A 27,796-nucleotide genomic window follows, 5' to 3' on the forward strand; every position below is an offset into this window, starting at 1 on the left:
TATAATGCATTATAAAAGTAGTTTTAATTTATTAATTATGCATTGTAATGCACCTTATAATGCATTGTAATGTCTCATAATTAATTGTAACTACAATTGATACATTATTGTCATGATCCTGTCCTTCTTGTCAGGAGTTTTCTAGTTCGGTGGACAGGGTCGTGACAGTACCATGTCTTTTGTGCTTGTTGTGTTCTGTGTGGAAGCATGTGGCCTTTGTTGTGACTTTGCACCACGTGCTCTCCTGTCGCGTGCCTTGGCCCCGCCCCCTTGTTTCCCCGTAATCTCGCCCCTTAGTGTTTCATTCCCCTCACCTGCCAAGTGTCATTATCCCTCATTAGTTTTCTCCATTTAAGGCCTCGTGTTCTCTGTCCCGTGCCGGTTCGTTTGAAATGTTTACAGAGTTTTATGTAAGCTCGTGTGGAGTTTATTCCCCTGCGTCAAGTTCCCTGTTCCAGTCTTGCCCGTCTTGTCAAGTGGACATTATTCTTGCTGGCTTGATTTCTTTTGTTTTGCCCCCTCGTGGGAAGTGTTTTGTTTTAAGCCCTGTTTGAGTTGCTGTTTGCCCCATCTTGGGTTTATTATTTATTAAATCCTTTTTTATTACTACCTTGGCTGTCTGCACTTGGCTTCTTCCTATCTGAATCATGACACATCATAACACTTATCAATTCATTGTTATTCTTTTCATTTTTAATTTAGTACCTTTAAGAAGATTCTGTTCCAAGAGAGCTGTGGGTGGGATGTAATTCCCACCCAATTCAGCGGGATTCTGTCACACTCCCGGCAATAATATGTGTTATCTTGTCCTGCTTCCGCATGCATCATTAACAATGTGTCCTGTTTTTGTCCGCAACATTCACGATTTGATCTGAAGCCACAAAAGCTTGCAGGTTAATACATTAAGTAGTATTATTAACTGACCAAAGTATTACAAATGTGAGAATTATACATTAAAGCACTGATTCTAAAGTTAGACTTTGAATTTTTATGTCAATTCCACTATTGCACAAACATATATTACACAAAGTATTTAGTTTAAATACATCAGAAGTAACTAATTAAATTACCAAAAAAATAAGAGTAATACCTTACTTTAATTAATTAAATTACAGTAACTAATTACTTAGAAACTAGTCACACCCAACACTGGTAAAAAGCAGCATGTACGAGCGCTGTGCACCCGCCTATAGGCGCATATTCCTAACGCACTCTTTAAATAACTAAAAAAACATTGTGCCATTGACTTTAGACCAGTTTGAGTTGGTCTATGGCACAGTCTATTTTCAGTTCCTCAAAATAGCAACACGCCAACACTGCGCCTGAAAACACCGCTTTTTTAGACCAGCACGCCCATGGGCGCACAAACGAGCGCAAATGCATTTGCTATATAAACAACGCGGTGCAGGACGGGAAAATGTGAACTGCGTCGGGCTGAAACTAGCAAAAACACTTGCGACGCATTGCGCCAAGTGTACGATAAGGCCCTATATTTTTAGAGGCTATTTTGCGGGAGTTTCGCCATTCTCCCGCAGCCCGCACGCAAACACAAGTGTCTTACTGCCCACACCCATCAAATCCCGTTGCAAAACATTTATTCCCTCGCTCTTATTTTATATATTAATGACGTCATCGACGCGACTTTTATCACATAAGAGTCGACTTCAAAAAATCTGAGGTCTTTCAACCCCAACTGTATAGGCAATGTGAGATTGGCAGACACTTAATGTGTTATCCCATCTTTAAATAAAGTGTTACCATGTTTTCCTTCAGACTAAAATTCTATGTTTTCATATTTTGCTACAGCTGCTGAGTAAACAAGAGAAATAAAAACAATAACGCAATAAGAGCAAAACAAAACAAGGCAATATTAGCATTCAGGCAAGGGTCAACTATATAATGAGGGTACATTTGAACCGAAAGGTTCATAAATGTCAGGTCGAGGAAAGTGCGTAATTGGCTAGTTTTAGCTAACCCTAACATTTTTAGTGATTAAATCCATTTAGCTTTTTTCTAAATTAGCACAGACAATTGGAAAACAAAACACCATGAGCTTATTTTCCAATATCAGTTAAAGAGTCAGATAAAAAGCACTCAATACAAGTTGTGAATCTGAATTTGTACTGAAACCTATAAACATTACACTTTATACAGCAGTTTCATAGTTTCCCAAGACGAGACTGAATGATCATTAGACCAATAATATTTGTTGCTGCTTTTGACACGAACACCTTGTTGGAAAAGTGTCATTAAGATGATGCATCATAATCAGACACAACAGGCCATGCTAAATAGGTATTGGCGCATCACATCAATTAGCATTATTGCTAAGGTAATTGAGAGGAGCACAGCAGGAGATTAAGTTTTAATCTTTAGCATGTGGCACAAAAGCAGCATCGGCTGCTGCACCGCTGCGACGCCTCGCAAGCATCGCAATATAAGCAGGTAATGAAATCTGTAGTATGCCACTTTAGGGGATATAAAATGTCTTCAAGCCCGTCTCAGAGACACTTCTAATTCACGCCGCAGATAAATCAAGCGAAATTTACATGAGAGAGAGAATGTAAGAGAGGGAGCAGAGAAACAAAACAGCAATCAGCAATCTGAACATATCATCTTAAAGCAGGTGTTGGGGAAAAAACCTTACAAAATCAGACAGCCTTGGAGTGAGGGGCCAGACGGCATGCATTCTGCAAGTGTATCAGACGCATCGGGAAACGCATACTAATGCCTCTATGATTAAAGACAAACTCGCTGCTACATTCAAATTCTTACATTGCACTGCTGTTGCAACAACGTTTGCGGGGTCTGGCAGATGGGCTGCTATTTCAGAGCACATCAAGAACAAATAATCTTTATACGCTGGCAGTCGGCTCGTTCGCTGTTAGGACATTTCACGGGCGCTTATTGGTGGGAACAGAGAAGAGACATTGAAGAAAACATTGTAAAAACATTGCTTGGCAGGGTGTTCGTTGTCAATCACTAAAATGCCACTTCTATGATGCGGGGAGGGGAAAAGATTTTCACTTAATAGAAACATTAATAATAGGTCTAGTGCAGAAAAGAAAATCTTGATATGAGAAAGTGGAAGTAAAAGCATGAGAAAGGAAAAGGGAGAGCTGTTTCGAGAGCACTAACCTCCAGCTTGATGTATTCATTCTGTTCTTTGGACAGCAGGGTGAGAATAGAGCTGTTGTGTTTGCGGGTCCGAACCAGAACCTGAACCTGCGTATGCCTGGCGGGGAGCGTGAAGGCCAGCTGAAAGTGCAAATGACTCCTTCCGTCGAAAGAATACTCTGGAACCTCTATCAAACACACACAAATGTGTTCTTCAGATGGTGCTCTTAAAAAAGATGGATAAACATGGAAAAATGCACAGTGAGAATGTCACAGGATGTTCTGGTTATGTTACATAAAGAAGCGCTACAAATTCATAACACTTCGGAATATGATTTGTGCCAAGATTCGCTGCGCGTGAAAATCCTGCCTGGATGCTAAACGCTTTCCCTCCTACACACAGCAATTCACCGGCCTACTGAAAAGTCGTGCCTTAATATTCACACACACGCGCACAATGGTTGTTTCAGAACCCATTCAATCATTCTTTATAGCATTGATTTATCTTCTTTATCTTCAAAGGCACAGTCGCTCTCACCTCCCACATTTGAAAATAACACTGAATGACTTTAAAAGTTTGGAAATTGCTAAGTAATTACCCTTTTCACACTGATGCCCGCTGTACCCAGGAATACACTGACAGCTGAAGGAACCCCACTCGCCGTGGCAGCGGCCCCTGGTCCCGCAGGAGGGAAAGCCCATATTCACACAGCTACTGTCAGTCATGAGACATCCCGGAGTGCTGCCAAAGGAGTCTGCTGGGGATCCTAAGTCATAAAACTTAGAGAGAGAGAGAGACAGAATGTTTGTAATATAGAGCACATCTTGTATTAAGATCTGTTTGGGTCAGTTAATCACAAATGGACAATACACAAATCAAAAAAGTGTCTTGATCACTCAAACACCAGAAGAAAAGCAATGCATTTGTAGGGTTAATCCATCTTGCTGCTATCCAGGCTGAACACTGAAGCACCGCCTACTCACCTGTCAATCAACCTCTTTTGTGCTTCTTTCAAAGAAAATACGATCTGATCTAAAAATCTTTACAAACTTCCTCAGCATGTCTGATAACAGTGATAAAAATAAAGTCAAGCACTCATCAAGGTTATTTTAGTTTACTAGAATTAAAACTTTGAAAACTTTCCTGTTCATTGAAATCAAATCAAATATTAACCTAAAAATTATTGGACAAACTTAACTCAAGGAAAAAAATTAAATGTTGCCTTAAAAATAAACTGAAGTAAGTTTAAAGCAGTAAAATTAAAACAAAACTAAAATAAAAATTAATTAATCTTGTATAGCAACATTAAAAATAAACCAATAAATTATAAAATGACAAAAGCATATAACACAATTGCTAAAACATTAACTAAAATTAACACATTTATCTAACAATAAAAGCTAATTTAAAATATGAACAAAACTAAATAAAACTGAAATCAAAACTATAGTAACTCTGACACTCATATCTGAGGTTTATTTTACCTCAGTAAAACTTCAAAGGATTTGGCTCAGAACATCACGTTTTTGCTTCAAGTATATAAAAAAAACACCTTCTGCATTGCACTTTTAACATGCAATGAAATAATGATGTAAGTCAGAGCCGACAGGCTAGTAGGCAGCGCTCCGACATATGGTGCAACTGTGCCTCTGGTGACCCAAGTCAAAATCTCTACTGTCCTGTCCAAATAAAGGCACGGAAGCCCAAAAATACAACTTAACAAAATCCAAGCCTCTCCCTATGAAATCCAATCACAATCCAGTCACAGGGGATGCGTGTTTCTTCCAGGTACAATGTGCTTCAAACACAGATAAAGATAGTAGATGTGAACATTGTCGGAAGAGAGGCGAAAACACAAGAGGGCAAAATAGGAACTGAAGAAATAAACATGAAAAAGACAGAAAATAATGTTTAGGACCCAGACCAAAATCTAAAGGGCCTTGAGAGGTGAAGAAATGAAAAGCACTTTTTATCTTGCATTTGTGTATACATTTTATATCTAGCCTGTCATAATGAATATTACTGCCCCTTAAAAAAGCAGGCCTCCAGCGTTCTGTTTTAAGAGAATGAGGAAACCTTGAGGCCTTAAAGTCTTCTACTACTAAAAAAACAACGAACCCAATTAGATCAAGTTATCTTTTATCTGATGTTTTCCATTTATTCATCCCCATTACTTCTAAATGCGTGTATGATGTGGTTTCGGCAAAGGAAACTGGAAACTAACTAGTCCGATATGCACTTTGAATATGCACAAGCAAGGCTGATGCAAAATACAGTCACAGCTAGGTAAGCAAAAGGGAATTGTTAAACCACTGAACTGTAATGAACCTGTCCATCATTGTTATATTGCATTAGGATGCCAACATTTTGCCACCAAAAAGCCTGTTTAGAATTCTCACAGGTCACAGACTGAATGAACATGAGCACAACAGGGAACAAGCAAAAGCTAGACACATGTTGGGAAAAAGGCAAAAATAGAAATTCTTCCACGTCCTTCCACAGCCTAACCTGCACTCAAGTCAAGCCCCATTCATGCCCCAGTGCCCTAAGTGAACGCTTATTCACTTTCTCTTTGTGTCAGGAGGCCACCGGTCGAGTGTTTTACAGTCAAGAGCCTTCAACTGTGTCAAGGTGTCACAATAAGCAACAAACAGTCACCCACTTTAACAAACCTTAACATGACAACCTTGGATTGTGATACAGGTTGCGGCTTGTTTCATTACAGCCAACTTGTGAAAAAACGTCAACAGGGAAAAAACAGAAAAGCATTAATGCTGCGACATAAATATCTTTGCTTGTTTACTGTCTGCATATAAAACTAAAACTGACAGCACTAAAATGATTAAGACTTCTTTCTCGATTAGTCTCTTTCACTCATTGATTTCAGGGGATTTGTCTGTGCATGGACGTCCCCACCTTGCTGTCCACGATGAAGTTTCGGATGCAGCCGGTGAAGTGCTTGTGTTGGAGCTGTGGATAGATATAGGGCAGATTCTCATTCACTCCTCCAAGCTGAAGTACCTGAGTGATGTTCAGATGCCTGAAAGCACAACAGAACAGATCATGACAAAAGTCCAATTTGCCTGTCTACTGTTTCAGATGTTAATCTGCTGTATGCTTTGGAGAGGTTATTTTCCTCTATAGATTAATTACGCTGTGTAAACCTTTGTGTAATAATAAACCTTTCAATTCATATTGAGTTCATAACTGACAACAGATCTCGTATAGCTCACAAATGAATTGGTAATGAAGTGAGAATGATTAAAGCAATGATTGTTTTATCGACTGCTGCTTTGTGTTATTCTACTGTACATTATGATAGTAGCGAAACCATTTCTTTAGAATTCAACTAATTCAGCTTTAGACAAATGTGAGTTCATGTAAAAAGAGAAATTCTAAGGAAGGTAAGTGTTTTACCTGTCCATATTTGGCGTGACACCGGTGACTTCACAGGAAGTGTGGTCTTCAGTGGTTAGCCAGCTGCCTACACCCTCCATCTCCATTATCGTGGCTCCTGCACAACGGTCAAGTGTAAAACGCACCTCCTAAAATGAAAGATATGTAAAAAAAATATGTAACCAAACAAATGGTTAAATGCAGGCAATGCCCACCATTAAATGTTGAATTATTGAAGTCAAAGGATGGTGACCGTGATGCAACCAGATATGAAGTGGCTCAAGCACTGTTGCTTGTTCAGATCAAACCAGCAGACTTTTGCGTAGCAGCTCATATCAATACGCAAAAGTAGTATGCACTTAACTTGCTAGCTTTTTTCTTTTTAGTAGATTTTACATTTGCTTTGCTCCTAAATCAATGTTTTGTCAAGCTCTCTTCCTCCAGTGAAACTGGCCGTGAAATATATTTGCAATGTTTTGGAACTTTCCAACACCGCCAAACCTTCGCCTCACTCAGAACTAATCTACAGAAGTGCTGAGGTTTGTTTGGAGGAAGCAAGCGGAGAACAGCCAGAGAAGGAAGGGTCTCGATCGGGTTTGAGGGGTTGGGCATGGCAGGCAGTCTCTTGCTACCGGTGAACACTTACTTTGCTGTTGCTCCTCACGTCCAGCCTGTGCCACCGTCTGTCCGCTACGTTCACGTTGCCCGGCAACTGCAGGACCAACGTACCCGAGCCGTGGTTGATTTTCAGGGTGGGGGTGCCGTCGATCAGTTCTGAACGAGGAAGACAGACAGATAGAGAGAGAAGAAAGTGTAGATAGGTAAACAGTTACATCAGGGACACATGCAATTATAAAGACACAACCTTGCATAATGCTTAAAGGGATAATTCCCTCAACAAAAAAAATCATTTACTCACTGTCATAACAAACATAAGACTTTTTTCTGCAGTACACAAAAAATATATATATTTTGAAAAACATCGGTAAGCAAATAACTCTGGCATCCATTGACTTCTATTTTATGGACACAAAACCACTGAGACGTTTCTCAAAATGTCTTCTCAGAAGAAAGTCGTTAAAAGATTGTGAATGACATTTGGGTGCATTTATGACATCATTTCAATTTTTCAATTTCAATCTCTTTAACATCTCTTCATCAGAAGTATTATAAAGGTCACTGCACTACAGAGAACGAATTTCCATCTCTAAAATTCCAATACACTGCCATTTTGTTTTACAGGATCAGGGAAGTAGATATTGCTCCAGAACACACTGCAATATGATTATATTATTCTTGGGCATAATAGAATAAACATTTTAGGGAAAGCTCTCCTTTGTCTGAGTTAGTCGATTGGCAAATTAAAAATTAATGAAGCCCTACAGACTCCCTTAAGCTTTGTATAGTCTGACAGCCATCCTGAGCATGAGGGGGTAACTTCAACTCATTTCACATTTCTTTGCACTGCTGTTAAATATGCCCAATGATGTTTTAAGTACTGGCACTATAGTAGATGTACAGTATCTGTTTTTCTCTGTGTTTCACCAATTCTCTTTAAAGCAAGTTTGTCCACATCCAACAGCTATTTTCTGTCACAAGTAGCTTTCAAGTACTCGAATGCTGAAAGGCCATATTTCACATCAGGCATACAAGCTGACAACAATGGCCAAATAAATCATGCTTCTTTAGCTTAAATCAAGCTATTCAGGCTAATGCCTATGGGCATTATAAACAAATAGGCAATAGGCTCTTTTCACTGTAAGGTTACAGCCTCCATATTTAAAGTACCAATTTCTTTCAATTATGTTTTTATGCTATAACGTTTTCTCATGTTAATATCACATGACCACTGACTGGTCGTTGATGCTATTTTTACGATTTCTTTAAATAACGCCCTTTCTCTGAGTTTGCTTGTCTTGCACTCTCCAACGCTCTCCATCTGTCGAAAGCAGAGAACTTTCGTCAGGTTCCCTATCAGAGGTCAGCTAAACTGCAATGAAGTTATCGCAAACCACATGAAGCTTTTCAAAACACATGTACCCATTTCATTAGCTCAAATCAAATGATTGACTCTCCAGACAGTCTGTCCAGGCTAATTCCCTCATACCGTCATTAAAACCGGCTGATTTATGTCGTCCATCTGTGCTGTATTCTCGCTGTCACTTCAATTCTCTAATATTTCCCTCACAGCTCATCTAACCGAAAGCACAAACTTCTGTTGAACGTATTCCATCATCCTCCTGTGTTTTTAACCCATTCAAGCAGCTCACGAGTGCTGGGGGACTCACACTTGTGGGGGAGTTGGGTTAGCGCATGCTGAGAATGAGCGCAAATGGAGCGCTGATGGAAATAATGGCTGAGAAGGACTATTTAATAAAATTGCTCAGTACTTTGCTGCTCGATAGCTATTTTACGAGTTTGAGTATGTTGACCAAGGCACACCTGAACGATATAGACAGCTATTGCTCAACTTTCATTTAAACAACGTATTTAATAATAATGCAAAAGCATGCATTTGAAATAAAAAAAGGAAATGTGTTCAAGGAGAACAATTAAAAATATTATGATTGCCGTTTTATTTGTATACAAAGGTCAACAGCTGCACTTTTTAGAGATCAATTATTGTCTTGTGAGTCGTTTAGCCTTTCAAATTATTCTGTGTTACTTTCCCTGATGGCCATTGAAATGTTCTGAAATGGTTCAGAATACATGAAAATGCATTATGCTCTTACGCTTTTATGTATTTATCCAAAGAGACTTACAATTTATTATAGGTATATTTAGTGTTCCCTAGAAATCAATCTCACAACCTTTGTGCTATTAATATTAATATAATTGTTTTATTTTTATTAATATTTTAATTAGCTTTTATTTTTGGATTTTTAGTTTTTATGTGAATTTTATTAAAATGTTTAGCTATTTTGTTATTTATCTGTTTATTTTTATGTTGCTATATAATATAATTATTTATTTATGTTTTACTCTTTGTTCATTATTATAACTGAAGTGCCTTAAACATTAAACTCAACTTATTTATGAAGCAACAATTAAAATGTTCATTTAGTTTAAGTTTTTTTCCAATAATTTTCAGGCCAAAGTTTTGATTTCAATAAACAGAAACATTTTCGAAGTTTTAATTTTTATCTGAACTAAAGCAATTACGTTCTTATATTATACTAGAAACAATATACATTTATTTGCTCTCAAAAAGCGTGACTCACATAAACCTGTCCGTGATGTTTTGTCTGAGATGAGTTACCCCAGCAGCATGTAAAATTGCATTGGCTTCGTGTAGCAGAAGCAATCAACCCTTACGGGCTGGAGGATTCAATTTTTCAGCGTCGAAGTGAAACCTCACGTCAGGATTTACACGGCTGAGCGGAATAAGCACAAGTTTGTTCAACTGTTTCTATCTAGGCTGTTTCTGACGGTCTCATCCCTTTTCACTCAAGTTGTCTCTAGGCAGACTCCCGGTGGGACCGAAGTGTTGAGCAGGAGATAACACCGAACATGCTGGGTGAGGAACAGTGCTGTTGTAATCTGGGACAAGGAGCCCTTTTCAGAGGAAGCCCATGAGAATGAAGCACTGCTCCCCTACACAGATACTGTCAACAATCCTGTTCCCAGACATGAGACACTGTCAACTGAGAGCAAGACAATGTCTTCTTGGGCTGACATGACATTTCAGGTGGAGTGCAGATGTAATAGGCTTTATGAATGAGGAAGGAGAGAAAACGAAAGCTGGAAAAGGTAACTGATACCAGTCAGCGGTTGGCATTGATTTGAGATGAGGGCTAGCGATGGAAGTGTCTCTGTAAGACAAAGAGAAAATGGGATTATTGCAACTTTCCAACACACACAGACATGAAGATGAGGAGAGAGAGACAGAGAGGAAAAAGTTGAGTAAAGAAGTAAAGTGATCTCATTTGCCCTTCTCCCGTGGTTTCGTCACGCAGTTGGGCAGTGCATTTGGATCTCTGCCGAGCAGTCTTTGCGTTACATATGTAAATGTTGTATAGATGGAACACAGTGTGTATGTGTAATTGGGCTCCTACTTGTTTTTGCTCTCAGAAACCATCCGTCGATGGTCAAAGGGGAGTCGCCTTTGCTTCCCTCTTCTCATCCCTAATTCATATAGGCCTCCATGCGACATCACCGCACATTAATCCCTCAGTCAGCGGGAGGAAAGATGAAGGAGGCCGACCCCCTCCTTCTCCTCAAAACCTCCTCAAAAGCATTTCCTCTTTTAAGCAGAAGAAATGGCTGTTTTGCAAGTCCCAAATGAACGAACAGGAGGGGGACAACAAAAAACCCTGAAAACCCCACCTTAGTGTCTCTCCCCACACTAGCTCGGGAAACGGATTGAAATATTATATGTTAAAAGGGAAATTTGAGAGGTGTTGCTGTATGATGAGTCTGACTAACTGGGATGCAGGGTTCAGCAACATTGACCGTGAAACTTTATCTGCTTACTTTCATCTGCCAGCCTCTCCTCCTGTGTGTGAGTGTGTGCGCTAAAGCTCACGTTCATATTCATACTGTAAAGTCTTGCAAGTTCTATTGGTGTGAATTTGTTAACATTATTAAAAACACAGCACAACATCCGTTGCATGATAACACTTAAATTTTGAAAAAGTCAATTGAATGATAATGAAAACATGCTAGAACATACGTCACACATTGTACAATATATTTATAAATAATTTTATCACTCTCTTTATAAATACTCTTTTATCACACATCATGATTTCTTTCAGATACTTAGTCAAAAAACTAAAGAAAATATATACATCATCCAGCTTCAGAGTATTTTTCCTAAGTGTATTCAAATACATTTTTCAAAATCATTTTCTACTTCCTTTAATTCAAGGAAATCAAAAAGCAGAACCAGCTTTAGATAAAAAAAGTCTCTTTGAATAAAAGTCTCTGCTCAAATGAATAAATGTGATGTCAAATGTACTCATACCAGTGTTAAGAGTGTGTCATCTGAACTACAGGCATCAATATCGGCTTTACATTTCTGAAAAGACTAAAAATTAATCAATGCCTTCCCACCACAAAAGGTCTAAGAATGTTTTTCAATCTCAGTTCATCATTTATGGCTGAATGTGTATTCAGTCATAGGTAAATGACCTCATGAGGCTTCTTACCATTCAACAAGTGTGCTTAATCAACCAAATTAGATTTGTCAGTTTAATTTGTCCATTGATTCAACATGCTCGCCCCCTCAAATCTTTGTCTAACCTTGAAAGGAGACTGTAACCGCCAATAAGACACGTGTGACATGAAATCTTCATGCACATATCCCTGCTCATTTCCATCAATCAAAATTAATTGAGAAAGAGGTCAAAGGGTGTGGAGTGAAAATGAATTCTGGCTGTGATAAGTAAAAGTGGGTTTATTGGAGTTGGAAGTCTTGAAAAAGATGAAGACAAAGGGATGGTCTTTCATACTGATGCCACGTGTGACCGCTACGCTTGATGAGAGCCAAAGCACGCATGTTTTATAATGCACGCAGATATACGCCTCAAGCACTTCTGCTGATGTGCGAATCACCTTGGGCAAAATTATATACGTGCCTTAAGACCTGTGGCTTGAAAAGGGAAAGTTTATGTCTACTGTTATTCACAAATTCGATTTGAAATTGAAGCAAGAAAAAAGAGTTTGTCAGTTTTATTTTCCAGACATCCTGAGTGAGCATTCAGATCACAACGGGCCACAAAATATTACTCAAGAAACGTACATGAAACCGGCAGAAAAGTTTGGCGCACCTCAGACCAAGCAAAGTCAAACAAATTCTAGCGTTTGGCCTTGGACGCGTCGCAAAAGTTGGTTTATCCAGCCCACCCACTGCTTCATAATGCATCCATAAACACCTCACACAAATACAAACACACACAGCTTATAGCACAGGGTGCTGGTGAAGCATCGATCTAAAATATTCCAGTGAGTGGGAGAGCCCCTGGATGTGTGTACGCTACAGCAACAGCATAATAGTAGCAGTGTCATGAGTGCCTTTAATAAGGAGAGCAGAGGCGTAAAACTGGCAGGCAGCAGGCCAATGATAAGGTTTAATAGGCCATGGTGAAGAACAGCAGTAAGTAATAAGGTCTGATAGAGTGAAGCCGTGCAGGACTAGAAAGAGAGAAGGAGGAAGTAATGTGTGCAGACACACACTGTGGCTACACTTGTTCCGCTGTCCACCACACTGCCATTCATCATTATTCATCACTCGCTTTCTTCCTCCATTCCACCTTGACGTTAGACTCCATCTCCATCTCTCACCCAGACGTGAACCGCTCTCCATTTTTTCATTCCAGAGCTGCGCCACTCATTGTTACTTCTCAGCGGTTCCTTCAAATCTTCGCTGCTTTCATCTATTTAATCTGTTTCTCCTGCCTCACACTATCTCTCTAGTAGACTTGAGCTACTAGACAAAATCCAGTGAGCCTCCTTGACTACTGCCATCGTGGGCAAATGCTTTCTAAGGCAGCATCTTAACCGTTCGAAACCTTGTTCAAACTGGGATTTTGGAGGTGGGGAAACCATAATATTTGGGGGGTGAATCTGGTGCAACTGACAAGATGTGAAACAAGAATATATAACAACATTTAACTATTTGGCATAAGTACCTTTTTATGATTTTACTACACACCAGTGTTAAAACTGACTCATAATTACATTTAATTAGGGAGATGTATTTTTTAAGGGACATTTTTAACCATATGAATAACACACTCTTCATTCATGTCAAATAGAAAATAAATCAATCAAAATAAAAACTTTAGGAGACCATTCCAAATTTTTATTTAATCAGCATGTCTAGATGTATTGTGGCCATTGCAGTCTAGTGTCTGTTGAATTTGAAACCTCAGGAGTGACATCAAGTCACCCAACAGCAATGTGAAAGACTGACAGCGTGACAAGACACATGAAAACTGTGATAAAAAGGTTATCACAAGAAATTATTTTGAACTTTTCCTAAATACACGTACAAATATAACTGTTGTAATGCCTAAAAGAGAATATGAATGTGTTTTCTTTTCAGTATTTGAGGTCTGAAAATATACAGAGCATCTTTTCTGCTATTTTGACCTGTTTCTCCAGTTTTCATTTTCTGCAAATAAATGCAAATAGAAACAATATTTTTATTTAAAATTTGAAAGAAATATTGTTAGTAGTAACAAAAATGATCATTTTACCGCAACACATACCTATAAACAGTACCTTTTAAAACCAGAAAGCAGATTTTAAAATGGTCTTTTCATTTTTTTCAGCGGATGTACGTATATTATTTTTTAATTATTTCATAATTCCAATCCAGCCCATATAATTTGGGCCCAATTTGGTTCAGCATATGTACTATTTCTGGATGCCACACAAAGTTGCTAAACTACTAGAGCAATAGAAAATGTTCTCTTTTCTATTAATACTTTTTAAATATTAAAATACAACATACCACTCATTTAATGTATACATTTTTCCCACTGGGCTCATTGTAATGCATTCTGGGTTTGACTAAAGTTTAGTCTAGAGTTTGACTAAAACCAGGCACCCTAGAGGGCGACATAATTAGCGTGTATACTTTACCTTTTGAAACAGCCTTAACGTAGCTTTAATACGCTGCTGCTGTAAGCAGCTTTACAGAGCATATTTCTCAGTTTTCATCTGCCTTCTAGACATTGCCTCTCTGTTTGCCGCATGTCCTCGGTACACCTCCATAACCTCACTTCACCACTCTCACCCTCAGACTATCACTCGTATCCTTATGCTGACCTGAAACCGAAGCTCAGATGGATCCTTACCACTTCTCCGCTCTTTGTAGCCGAGCTGCCTTAAAACTCTGTCCACAGTTTCACACTTCACTTAATCTTTATCTTTCACTCCCCGCTGCTCTCGCTCTCTCACCTCAAATCCACTCGCTCCCTCGTTCTCTGCCATCTCCTCTCGCCATTCATCCTGCTCTCGTTTTCTCATTGTGCTCCTTTAGCCCTGCACCGACTGAGCTTGCGCATGGCCTCGTATGCATTTACAAACGCATCAGCAAACCGATCAACAGAAGAATGCCCTTCTATGAAAAGTATGCTTAGCACGTAGGCAGATCTGTGAGTTCATTAAAGCTCTAAATGTGTATACCCCATTGTAATTATTCTCCCAGATGAATGACAAATAAGCCTTTACTGATATAATGAGTGTCTTCGTTAACCCCTAATGAGCTAATACTGCTGCACACACAAGCCGCAGGCGCCGCAATGTTGCTGAATTTATGACACGCATAGGCAAACAAACAGAAATAATGTGGTATTTTTATCTTTCTCACTGTTTAGGCTGTTAGATGATAGCAGATCTCCCCCGAGAAAGAAAATGTTACAGCCGTAAAACTTTTTTTATTAGAAACACTAAATCCTACTGGATCGACGCAAAGGATTATCTTCATCTCTTTCTGTCTAAAATAAACATATTAGCACTTTTTTTTCATGCCCCGTTCTCTATTTCTTTCCCCACCGGGAGATGGGGGGATATGGCAGTGGTTCGAGCTCCGATATAAAAGAATGATGATGTAGACAGTGAAAAATTGTTTAGCCTTAATGCCAGTAATCTCAGCGCTATCTCGTCTCTTAACCTCAGTTTGGTTGAAAGTGAGTGCATTGTGCAGGTTACCTATAGCCATGAAGTCTTCAGGCTCCCACGGTTGAAGCTGGGAGACGGGTCCACTATAGAGCAGCAAGCCATCTGCCACCTCTGTGATGAACTCAAGAGAGAGGTGGCTTTCGAAGCATGGCCTTATGGGGGGAAACCAAGCATAGCCGTTGCCATGGAAACTGTGTTTTGTCTGCTGGCACTCGGGTCCCTCAAACTGAGCTGGGCACTGGCATCTATAGTGCACAAAGAGGAAATCAAAAGCACAAATTAAAAAGGATATAAGTTTTAGTTTTAGGACACATTGTACAGGATTGACCTAGACTCAAGTCCATGTAGACCGAAACAGGATGATGCTGTAGATGGACACTCTGATCTCAGAAAAACACTGATATTTACAGCTCACATTTATGCATGAACATTTGCATTTTAAACACTGAAACAGTTAAAGATGTGTTTTTTTTACATTTTGACACTTTTCATTTTTAGATACTTTTTGCTTGATTTTTTCCATTTTCAGGACATCCCAAAAGTCCAACAAGTAGTGTATCCCAACCGATCTATTATGCTGGATATCATACTGTAAGTCATTTCAACACTGATGGTGAAAATCAGACACATCATATAACACACATAGAAATGGACAAAAGTCATATCCGAAGGGGACCATATTTGATCGTACAGTTTTGATTAAACTATTAAAATATAAAAAATACCAACAAATATTACAGTTAAAATTATCTAAGCTATAAACATATCATGGAATATTATTTTAATATGCAAGAAATGCATAAACTCAAAAGCACACAGGAAATAAAGCATATGCCGACTACAATGTTATCAGTTATTAATATTTTACTGGTCCTTTTTTGTTTTTCATTACAGTCATTCTCCTGAGAATTGACTCGATACGATTTGTGCATGAGCTGTAATGTGTTTTGCCTCCCTAAATTCTTCCTGAAGTTGAGCTTTAGTTTACTTTCCACGTACTCAAACTAACAACAAGCATACAAAATCTGTACTCAATCTTTAATAATAACGTCTTTAAATAAAGGACAAAACATCAGTTTACTAGGTCAGACAGTATCTTTGCCACTGAATATTAGTTACAAAATAATATATACTGTAAATTATATATGAAGAGGGAAACACTTTACTATAGGGACCAATTCTCACCACTCACCTAGTTGCTTGCCTATTATTAGCATATTGGCTGTTTATTAGTACTTATAAAGCACATATTCAACATTACCATATTCTACCTCCTTAATCCTACCCAATACCTAAACCTAACAACTACCTTACTAACTATTAATAAGCAACAAATTAGGAGTTTACGGAGGCAAAAGTCCTAGTTAATGGTTTATTAATACCGATAATTGGAACTTAAAATAAAGTGTGACCATGAAGAGTTTGGTTCCCAAACGCTATAAATCCATTTTGATTGATTTGAGTAAAAATGTGTGTGGCAAGTGGCAAGATGAAAACCACTATTTTCTGTTTCAAAGTTTCACATAGCAGCTTTAGGTTCTAGTAACATAAAAAATTCAAATCCAGATTTTGATTTTAAAAGATTTATTATAAAAACTGATCATTTTTCCCCAAAAAGCAACAAATCCATGACATAAAAAAAATGCAATAAATCCATTGAATCAACATTAAAGTTATTTTTCATATTGAAAGTTGATTGGGAGTTGATCCACATATGACAGCCTCTGAACTCAATACAATACTAATCTTACATACAGGCACTGGACTAAAAATACATTCAATCAGTCATCGCTCCTAAAATGAATTCAATGGGTCATCTTTTTAATGCTATAAATTAGTGCCTCATCTTCTTAATCTCCTCGCGTAAATGATTAGATTTCGATGGCTTACATATCTTCCCCAGCGCAGAAACCAGCACAGGTTCATCAATGCCGTCAAAATTATTCATTTTTTGTTTGTTTGTTGAAAACAAAATACAAAGTAGATCAGGGAACCTAGGATGCCGACCGTATTCAGAGCGCCGCCATTACTGTTTACAATGCGTGGAATGGTGTGCTGTGATTGGTTGAGCGGATATATCGCATTCTGCAGAGAAGTGAGACTGGCGTATATTGCGGTTTGGAAAGAAAAGGAGAAAACATACTGCGGTCAGGCCAGCCTCCACTGTGAAAATGACGGTCAAGTCAGCCCTCACGCGGTTTTGTAGTGCGCGCAAATACTACGCATTACGGTAAAAGCGTAAGATTGTGATTTCAAAATAAAAGCGTTCTTCCGGCGAACGCGGTTTCTTTTTCAATCACCAGTTTGTATATTTTAAGTGTTTGCTAAATTGTTATTACCTGTTGCTATGGAGTTATGGGTGATTTGTAAACTGTTGCTAACTATTCTGGTGGTTGCTTAAGTCTTGCTGTCCAGTTGCTGTAAAATATATTGTATGCTGTGTGTCTATAAATTCTATTAGACATGTTAAAAGCAAATCCCTGTTTCCAGAGTCGTTCTACTTAAGGGTGATAAAGCACCACCTCATAATGTCCCACATGCAATATCAGGACAATATAAAGCAAAGTTTGTTATTTATAAGCCCCTGAAATGTCTCTTAAACATTTTTTTTACATGTTTAGACAGATTTTAAAAGAAAACTCTCTGTTTCCACCGACTCATTCTACTCGAGGGTGATAGAACACCACCTCATAATGCCCCACATTCAATATCAGGACAATATAAAGCAGAGTTTTTTTTATTTATAAGCCCCTGAAATGTCTCTTAAACATACTTTTTTTAAATGTTTAGACAGATTTTAAAAGAAAACTCTGTTTTCTATAGAATGAGTCTGTGGAAACAGAGAGTTTTCTTTTAAAATGTTTAAGAGACATTTTAGGGGCTTATAAATAACAAACTTTGCTTTATATTGTCCTGATATTGCATGTGGGACATTATGAGGTGGTGCTTTATCACCCTGAAGTAGAATGACTCTGGAAACAGGGATTTGCTTTTAACATGTGTCTAATAGAATTTATAGACACACAGCATACAAGATATTTTACAGCAACTGGACAGCAAGACTTAAGCAACCACCAGAATAGTTAGCAACAGTTTACAAATCACCCATAACTCCATAGCAACAGGTTACAAATCACCCATAACTCCATAGCAACAGTTTACAAATCACCCATAACTCCATAGCAACAGGTAATAACAATTTAGCAAACACCTAAAATATACAAACTGGTGATTGAAAGAGAAACCTCGTTCGCCGGAAGAACGCTTTTATTTTGAAATCACAACCTCACGCTTTTACGCAATGCCTAGTATTTGCGCGCACAACAAAACCGCGTGAGGGATGACTTGACCGTCGTTTTCACAGTGGAGGCTGGCCTGACCGCAGGAAAACATGACAGAATAACACGGCGGATATCGCATTTTGCGTAAAATTTAAAAGTGACTTTTCAATAACAACCTGATACAATACTGATTTTGGCGGGAAATATATTTTTTAATGCGTTTATTGCGTTTTGGAACCAAACTCATCATATAAAACATATATTAAGCTTTAAGCATCACCAAAAACTAAATATATGATATATAACATGATACATATTGTGCATTATGTTGTTTACTTGAAACAGGAACTGAAAAACCTTTCAAATTAATTAACCTTTAATTCTACAGTGTTACATCAATAATCTGACGTAATCAGTTTTTTAGAAGTAAGAAGGTAAAATCTAAATCTTTCCAAGTACAAACTCCTTTAATAGTTTCTGCGGTAAATGCCCTTCTGCTTGGGTCTCACTGCACATACAATATTGCAGGCTGATGTTCTCTCATTGCCTCCACAAATGTCCATATGAAAGATACACCCATATGCATACATACTGGCGTGACTCAAACACTAATCAACAGCTCTCTTATTCAGCTTTCTGGCAGAACAGTCCCACCTGTTGATTCTGCCCACCAACCGCATCATCTGTGCAAAAACATCAATGACAAATTGCTTTCTTCTGGTTAGCCACCCAAGCACTGCTGTGCCCTCAGATCCCATGCCTCACTGCCTAATCGCAGTCTCTGAAAATGCATGTCTATTGCTGTCCTTCTTCCATGTGTCTGTCACTTCAGTCTCTTTCTCTTCTCTCACTTTCTCACTTATAGTTGCAGTTCTAACTGGCTGATTAAAAAAAGAATTGACATGGGCTGAAGGAATGTGTGCATATTTGACAGGAGCATAACATAAGATCAGTGCATTTAATAATTGAATGCACTCAAACACATGACTCTAATTACATTGTGTGCCTATCAAAGCGATGGCCATGTTTACTAAAACAACATGACATGGCAGGAGACAAGTGGAGGGGAGATCAACGAGGCAGGATGTTATAATAATCAAAATACATGCTGTTGTCTTTGACAACAATGATTTATCTCTTGAGCAATAAATTTTTAAACACACACTTAGGTCAGGTCCAAATAGACCAAAACCCCAAAATATAAATAAATATAGATTTTTTTTGCCAGCCAGGTCTTATCATTAGAATCGTAACTCCTTAAATTCAACTTTAAATGCCAGTTTGTTTACATGGTGACACTGTTGTATTAATGAAAAACAAATGAATTATTCTATTTTTTTTCCATCTACTAAATGGGAAGCAGATTTTTTACATTTTAATGATTACAGTTTTGGATATGTTAATAATTAACAACATTAATTTTAATGCAGTAATATTTTTACAGCAGAGTCAGCTTAGGTCCATAAAGGACAAAAATGTCAGTGTAAAACAACTGTCGTAAAATATGACATATTAATAATTTTTCCAATTTTACTGACTTTGACTTTTGAGCCAGAATCATTCCAGATCATAACTACCAAACATACATTCATTTTTAGAGTTTTAATCCTTTAAATCCTAGTTTCTTTACATAAGTAAAGTCAAGTCAACTTTATTTATATAGCGCTTTTTACTTTTTTCATTGCTACAAAACAGCTGTACATAAAACATATTGACTATAAGCAAAACATTTAAAGCACACATTTAAGATAAGGGAGAGAGAAAAACAGTTCAAATATTAAACAGACTATAAATTCCTATATGTAATATTAAGTAAAACTTTAAAATAAATAAAGCAGCCCCCCCGGCCAGACAAACAATATGCAAACTGTGGCGAGGAAACCAAAACTCATACAGTATATTATTATTTCTTCAAGGTTTATAAAAACTATTAAAGCGGCCATAACACACGCGGTTTCTGCCAATCTCATATTAATCTTGAGTACCTATAGAGTAATATTGCATACATAATATCTTCGAAGAGTATTTAGTTTGATCACATTTATAAAAGATAGATACAGCTGTACGATTATTTCCGAAAGCATACGGCACGTGCGGGGGGAGGGGTAGGCTGAACTAAAGCACGTGCGCACCCATCGCCAACAAAACACGGACATCAGTTTCACTCACCGCATGCGGTTCATGTCCAGCATCTTTTAGCGCTGGGACGGCTCCATATATCAGTTTCAAACGATCTCCAAATCAAGCGTTATATCCACCATTTATATAACATTCATCACCCAAATGCAGTAAACAAACAAACACCTGAAATTCGCGAACGTATGCGCTCTCTATCTCTCTCCTGCACACAAGTGAAAGTGACGTCTGTGCATTCTCCTTCTCCTGCTCTCCTTGCTGCCGTGTGCTTTTCCGGGAGAATTGTCCGATAAGGGACTAAGAAAAATGGTTACGAAACAGTTTTATATGTTCGAAAAAAAAACTTTACGAAACCTGTACAATCGCTGGGGGAGTATATCGAGCACAGAAATACTACGTAATACGCCCAAGTCGTTTTTTTGACAAGTTGACCATGTTATGCATAAGACGGCACGTTTAACATTGTAAAGAAGAACATTGTAACACTGTATTGTAACATTGTAACACTGTTGCACGGCTGCTTTAAGCATTAGAATTTTTAATTGTTTTCAATGAGGATATTTTGTGTGTAACAATTTTGTGTATCTAGTTAAAAATCATTTATGAAAGCAAATTAGAGTAAAATCTCCTTTAGCAAATGTTATGCTGTTTGCATAAACACAACCAAAATGTCCATGCAGGTGCACAAGGATTAAACAAAGCATGTTTAAACAAAGCAAGAGAATAAAGACATCTCTACAAAAATCTGTGATTAATTAATCTGAAATATGTGATTGCTGTATGTGATCTGTATGTGTCTGGCACTGTTTCTGCAGCTTTTAGACACACGCCTCATTGCTCTAGCTTTCATCCAAAAGCTCACTGTTCCAGCAGATTCACATTAACAAGTTTGGATTGGTTTATTTTTAAATATTGAAAATACAATTCAGTTAAGAACCTGAGCCCACCAAAGACTAAAATCTTCTGTTTAGGACATCTGGATTCAGTGTAATTGAAGTTGCACATATCTTGCAAAAGGAAATAAACATAAAAAATATATATATATACATATAAATATATATAAAAAACAAAGCAGTGACAACTTCTGAGAATGGATCTACAAAGCTCAACAAAGTTAAGAAAGATTTCTGATAGTGTGCTTTCTAGTTGTGTTCATCTCATCCATCAAGTGCGCTAAGAGTAATACATGTGCAAGATGGAACAATGATGCACACCCCAGAGAAGATTTACCATGATCGTACCACAGTTATTGCATTTCTAATGTTGGTCCATTGATTAATGTCAGACTCACAGTGAGTTGGATTTGGCCAAATGTCTAGTCTGGTGTGACTAATGCTCCCCCAAGACACAAATCTGGTTGCACGAAGACACCATTCCAACCTCCCAAATCGATACAATAAAGTAAGTCCGTCTGGGGAAACGATACCCTTTTAAACTAAAGTTTCATAAAGACTCACTAGAAGCTTACAACTGATTCCTATTTATGCTGAGACTAACACATGAAGCTCTGCTATCTGATGTCGGGTGGATTCAAGATTTAACTTTTTTCACATTGGGGCGAATGGACGGATGAGGGAGTGCTCTGAGTGGGCGATTCAAAGCTGAGATAAAATAATGTGACAGGATCAATCAGAGACAGTCCTGCTGAACCAAAAGGGAAAATCAAAGCTAGTAAGAGGAAAGATTAAACAAAGGAGTTTGCTGATCATGCATTTTAAAGGCATTTGGGGAAGACGTTTGTGCACCACCATGCTAAATAGCACAAAAATAACAAGAAAGTCAGTCAGACTCCCTTTATATCCCTTTTTTCCAAACCAGAAAAAACGGGACTCCATCCTATTGAAATGCACCGGTGTCAAAAGTCAGACTTGTCAGTATGTCAGTGAAATAAAAGAAATGTGGAAGAGACAGTAAAATGCTTTAAAAGAGAAACACGTCTTCCATTATAGTAAAAAAAAAAGACTAAGCTCTGTTCCGCTTATTGAACTAAACCAAACCAATTAATCTCCTTGAGTGAATCCTGGCCTTAATATCAGTCATGATGACTGAACACAATCCTCTTACTCCCTTTGGCCCATTTCACCCCGTTTTCCTCTTTGCTCATTTCCTGCCTATATAACCAGCATGAGGAATCCATTGCTTACCTCGTGAGAAACCCAAAATAATCTCCCCTTTGCCCTCCATTTCCAAATCCCACCACTAATCTTCCTCACCATCTACACGTAGTTCTTTAAATCTTGAGCTCTAGCCCTCCGTGGGGGTTTTGCTGGAAGTGCTGTGATGAAATGTACAGTATGTTTGTACGTCAATAAAAATCTAAAGTTATGCTAGCACTAGCGTTCGGCTATATCAACCAGTGTCACTACTGCTCCTGGAATCAAGATACATTAAAGTTTTAAATTTAATAAATACAATAGGCATACAGTATTTAGAAAGCAGGTCACCAATCCACAATATACACTAAGACAGTGGTTCTAAACTCTGGTCTGCAAGATCCATTTTCCTGCCGAGTTTAGCCACAACTCTGATAAAACACCTGAAGAACCTGAAGATCAGTGACTTCAGGAACAGACGCGATCAACTTAATATTGGGCTGCGCAGATTGTTTGGCATATCGCATTAAAGTACCGCGAGAGCGATTCAAATGTGTACAGAGCAATTTGCACTTGAATCGCTATCGCGGTACTTAAATGTCATATGCCAGGGGTCAGCAAGTAAGTTTGGCATCGGGCCAAAAAACTAATTTGCAGCTAGATGGCGGGCCAGAACATAGTCAGAGGATAATTTAAGAAATTGGTTATATAATTATTTAACGTAGCCTATTTTTTACACTCCTCACGTACTAAAATGTCGTGTGCAGAGTGATGTTAACATTTAAGCTAGCTATATGGTGAGAGAAAATGGCACTATCAAAGAGTCTAAAGAGGAACGTTGACAGCGATAATAGGGCATACAAAGAGGAATGAAAGACAACAATGCATTCATCCTACCTAGTTTTGTGAATGCAAAGCCGGTGTGTCTTATCTGCAACGAAGTTGTCGCTGTTTGCAAAGAATCTAATATTAGACGGCACTACGAGCCGAAGCATGGCACCTTCAAAAAAAGGGAAGCTGAAGTTGCTTTGTTATTGTCCACGGGTTGGTGCTGAGAAGAGCATGTGAGCGAAGCGGAGCGGAGCGGTGTGTCGCTGCACTCAATATTTCGCTCAACGACTGTGCGCTTCGCTCAGTCGCTCACGGACCAAGCAAACGCTCCGCTCACATTACGCTCACCGGTAAACCAAATCCCGCTCAGATCCCACTCTGACATAAAATGTGTCTAGTAAGCCTAATTGTTTTCAGTTTATTATAAACTTCTTGAATAAATGTCTCAGTTTAAGTAGTAGGTTGAAAAAGAGCTGTTATGTTTCAGTCCGACATTCTGTGACATTACAACCAATATTTTTAGTCATTTTTCATTTAAAGAGTGCCTAAAATAACTGTATAATAACTGATAAAGTAAATTAGATTTTCGTTACTTTATTTCCTTGAACATATTGCTGACATAGTGCAACATTCAAAATAAACGCACAAAAGATGAAATGCACTATGAACACCTTTATTATTACTGGGGTTAATAAAAGAAACAGGCTCTTAAGAAAAATAGACCAAAACAAGGGGAAATGTGGTCTTAAAACGTCAAAACTCAATCGTGACAGCATTTTAGAATGTACTTTTAGAAACTTGGAAAAAATAGCTGCGTCTTCGAAGGCTGCATGCGTCTTCCGGAGATCACATTTGTCAGCCTCGGCCGCATATGACATTGAGGTTTAATCAGGTATTATTTCAGTAAAGCAACAGTTACATTGGGTGAGGGTACTGTATCAAACCTCTTGTCGCCCGCGCACCTCCGCAAATGGACGAGGTGTTTCTATGACGCACATTGCTGTTGTGCTATTATTCAGGCTTCAGGCTCATGCGGTGTACATGGGACAATAATCCAGTCAGCAAAAAAGTAAATCACCAAGAGGGCTGAGCGAGCGACTCTGAGCGTATTGAGCGAGCGGAGCGGAATTTTCAGAAAAGCCCACTCCGCTCCACGAGAAATATTAACGCTACGCTCTCGCTCCGCTTCGCTCCGCTTCGCTCACATGCTCTGGTGCTGAGGCCCTGCGTTATAGAGAACCACTATATTGAGAACCACTGCAATAAGATAACACAACTCCCTTGGACAAATGTTAATACTTCAGTATGATCTTGTTTTTTAATTGTACAAATGCTGCACATTACAGAACAGAAAATCTAGTTCCTCTAACTAAAAAGTCATGATTACTTGTTCAGTGATGCTGATCAACTAATAAGGCTGCTGCTTAATTAGCCATAAATGAGCACTAAGTGTCTTTAAATTTAAAGTAGTCTGGTTTCACATCATATCATCTGTACATAATAAAAAAGCTGCAGACCTTACTTATTAAAACCAGTCTTTCGCTAAATCTTTACTGTGCCTGCAAATTTATCTACAATTTACAAATGAGACATTTTTGTATTACTTTAAAAGGAATGTATGTTTTTGTATTACTTTTGCGGTATTATTCTAATAGGGGTTTATAGCCTTTGAGTAAATCTGCCTGACATTAACCACGTATCACAACATAGTTTGATATACAAATGACACCTACATTTTCTAATCTATTTTACCTACCTAAAAACTTACATGAACCGAAAAGTTTACTTTATTCATATATACATAATTATTAAGCACATAATACATAACAGACAGAACAATACTTTAAGAGCTAAACACTTTGATATATCTGAAATATAGTGACAAAGGTCCAATGTGTAATTTTTTTGGAGGATCTACTGACAGAAATGCAGGGGCGGACTTACCATTAGGCAAAGGTAGGCAATCGCCTAGGGCCCCGAGCTACCAGGGGCCCCCAAAAGGTAGGGGTGGACTTAACCAATAAGCCATGTCAGCAGCCACGTAGAGCCCCAAGTAATCATCAAAATAGTCGGGATATCCCTGTTAATGTTTTACGTTATTACATCTGTACGAACGCACAGATTATAGATTAGAGTGGACCATTCCATTACCACCGTATATGCGTGAGACGAGTTCGACACCAGCTAGAGAAAGTTAACGCAGCGGCGGAATTAGTAGAACTGCAAGAGTGTCATTGTGTGGTACATTAACTGCAAGACGAAGTAAAAGTCGCAGGGAAATAAAACAACATAGAACACAACTACACCAGCGGAGAGGAAAAAAGACGATTTACAAAAGATTGTTGTCAAAGACTCTGCTTTTTCCCCACACAAACTCCACCGCTGCTCCTACAGCAGTAGCGAATCTCTCTCCCACCAGACACAGCACTCTCCCAGCCACGAGCAATGATAATGTGCCGGTGAGTATTTCTCCATGAACACCGACAACACAGTTATAATGACTGACGAACAAAACATCTGTCAAACAAAGAGCGCTGTGCGCTTGGTAGGAGAGGGCCAGTTCAAAGGTAGAAAGGTTGTTTGACTCCGCTGCGCAGACCGATGGGCACATAAAGACATAATATAATAACGTCAGTGCAGTGCTAACGATCCGTACTGTATGCACTAGTGCAGAAATTTGGTCACATTTAAATGCATGAAAGGACGGAGAGAGGGCACACTTTGTATATAATCTCAGATCAGGGTTTTTCCTGCATAAAGAAATTGGAGGCGGCCGCCTCAATCAAATTTCGTGCCGCCTTAGACTCTCGTCAAAAATAAGTCGAGTGTCTTCACATAAAACACTGCATGCATTATTAAACAGATTGTCATTTGTAACTGCAGTTACGAAACAATGGAGGCGCTGTTTCATTACCAGCAGTGAGACGCTGAAGAGTTCAGTAAAAGAGCTATATTAGGAGCTGTATTAGCTGTGTTTCACGGCTGTTCAGGAGTTTTACGTTCAATTTACATTTTCTTGAATTTCTTGAAAAGATTTCCTAAATTAACTTACTGTACATCATTCTAATGTTTTTAGCTGTGAAGTTGGCTAGTTGAATCAGCGTTATTCTGTACACAGCGAGTTCGCCAGTATGAACACACATTGCGATCAGAACGACTCGCAATCAAATGACTCCTTTGAACCAATTCGTTTACACAGAATGTAAGAGATCAGTGAATCGTTCAAAGCTCAGTGAACTACAAGAGAACGAAGGGTGTGAATGAGTTTTGCTCATTTAGTTAGACTGGTTACTTATGGGCTAAAAAGTATTATAAAAAGGCTTATAATTAAAATTTTCAACTTTTCTGTTTGAATGAATAAATTTAATGCTTTATATAACTTATTAGTTTTCATTTTATACATTTTTTTAGAACTTTAATACAAGTGTTATGTTAAGACACTTATCCCATGTTTTTCATTTGGGAATTCATTATTATATATTTTTTAATTAGTCAGTATCTGTGTTTATTAAGCTTAGTTTTCCCCTGTCACTTTGACTGGGGGTGAAAAGTTGTGTGCTATGAGGAGGAAGAAAAATAAGGGTTGCAGTAAAGTAAAATGGTGCATAGTTGGGGCCCCCATACATGGATTTGCCTAGGGCCCCCAAATCACTAAATCCGCCCATGCAGAAATGATAGATAAACCGTTCCATATCAGCACATACAAATAAATCCTCTTGAAAACAAATCTGCACATTCTGTCTGAAGACGACCAGAAGGTTGACGTAACACGGATGCAACATTGAAGTTGTTGCCTTCTGACATTATTAGGATTAGTGGAGAGTTTGGGGCATAAAGCGCTTTGGCTCACAGCATCAGTTCACCACATTACATGCTCGGTACATCTGACCGCTCAGAAATCCACAGTTTTACTTGCTTCTTTTAATTAAACCACTGAGAGCTAAATGAATTTCTCAATATTTTGTAAGGTGATTAAAATGGGCCGTTTAAAAGTCTGGACATGTCAGAATGGGGTGATAAACCATGCATAAAAATTTGCTAAATTTTAGGGAAATGAGTGAATCCCTACACTGCTGCAGAGCATTCACGTTTTGAAGACGTAGGCTAGTTCAGCCAAAAAAATAATAATTCTGTCATTATTTACTCATGCACCCTCATGTTATTCTGAATCAGAACAACATTCTCTTTTCTTTGAAGAATGCTGACATTTTTGTTCTATACAATAAAAGTAAACAGAGACTGCATGGGGCTGTCAGTCACTAACATCTGGTGTAACATCTACTGTGTATTTTATGGATTAAATAAAGTCA

General features: G+C 38.3%; 1 protein-coding gene across 1 annotated transcript in view; it reads right to left on the bottom strand.

Annotated features, from left to right (window-relative positions):
* si:ch211-186j3.6 (neural-cadherin) overlaps window positions 1-27,796 on the bottom strand; it is a 247,063-nt gene that overhangs the window by 21,803 nt on the left and 197,464 nt on the right. The window contains exons 23-28 of the mRNA XM_057335388.1: window positions 15,176-15,390; window positions 7,161-7,288; window positions 6,536-6,663; window positions 6,035-6,158; window positions 3,717-3,897; window positions 3,139-3,305 (exon numbers count right to left, since the gene is read on the bottom strand). Of these exons, the coding sequence (XP_057191371.1) occupies window positions 3,139-3,305; window positions 3,717-3,897; window positions 6,035-6,158; window positions 6,536-6,663; window positions 7,161-7,288; window positions 15,176-15,390 (943 nt within the window). The remainder of the gene's footprint in view (window positions 1-3,138; window positions 3,306-3,716; window positions 3,898-6,034; window positions 6,159-6,535; window positions 6,664-7,160; window positions 7,289-15,175; window positions 15,391-27,796) is intronic.

This window comes from Triplophysa rosa, linkage group LG1 (genome assembly GCF_024868665.1).
Source record: "Triplophysa rosa linkage group LG1, Trosa_1v2, whole genome shotgun sequence".
NCBI classification, from domain to species: domain Eukaryota; kingdom Metazoa; phylum Chordata; class Actinopteri; order Cypriniformes; family Nemacheilidae; genus Triplophysa; species Triplophysa rosa.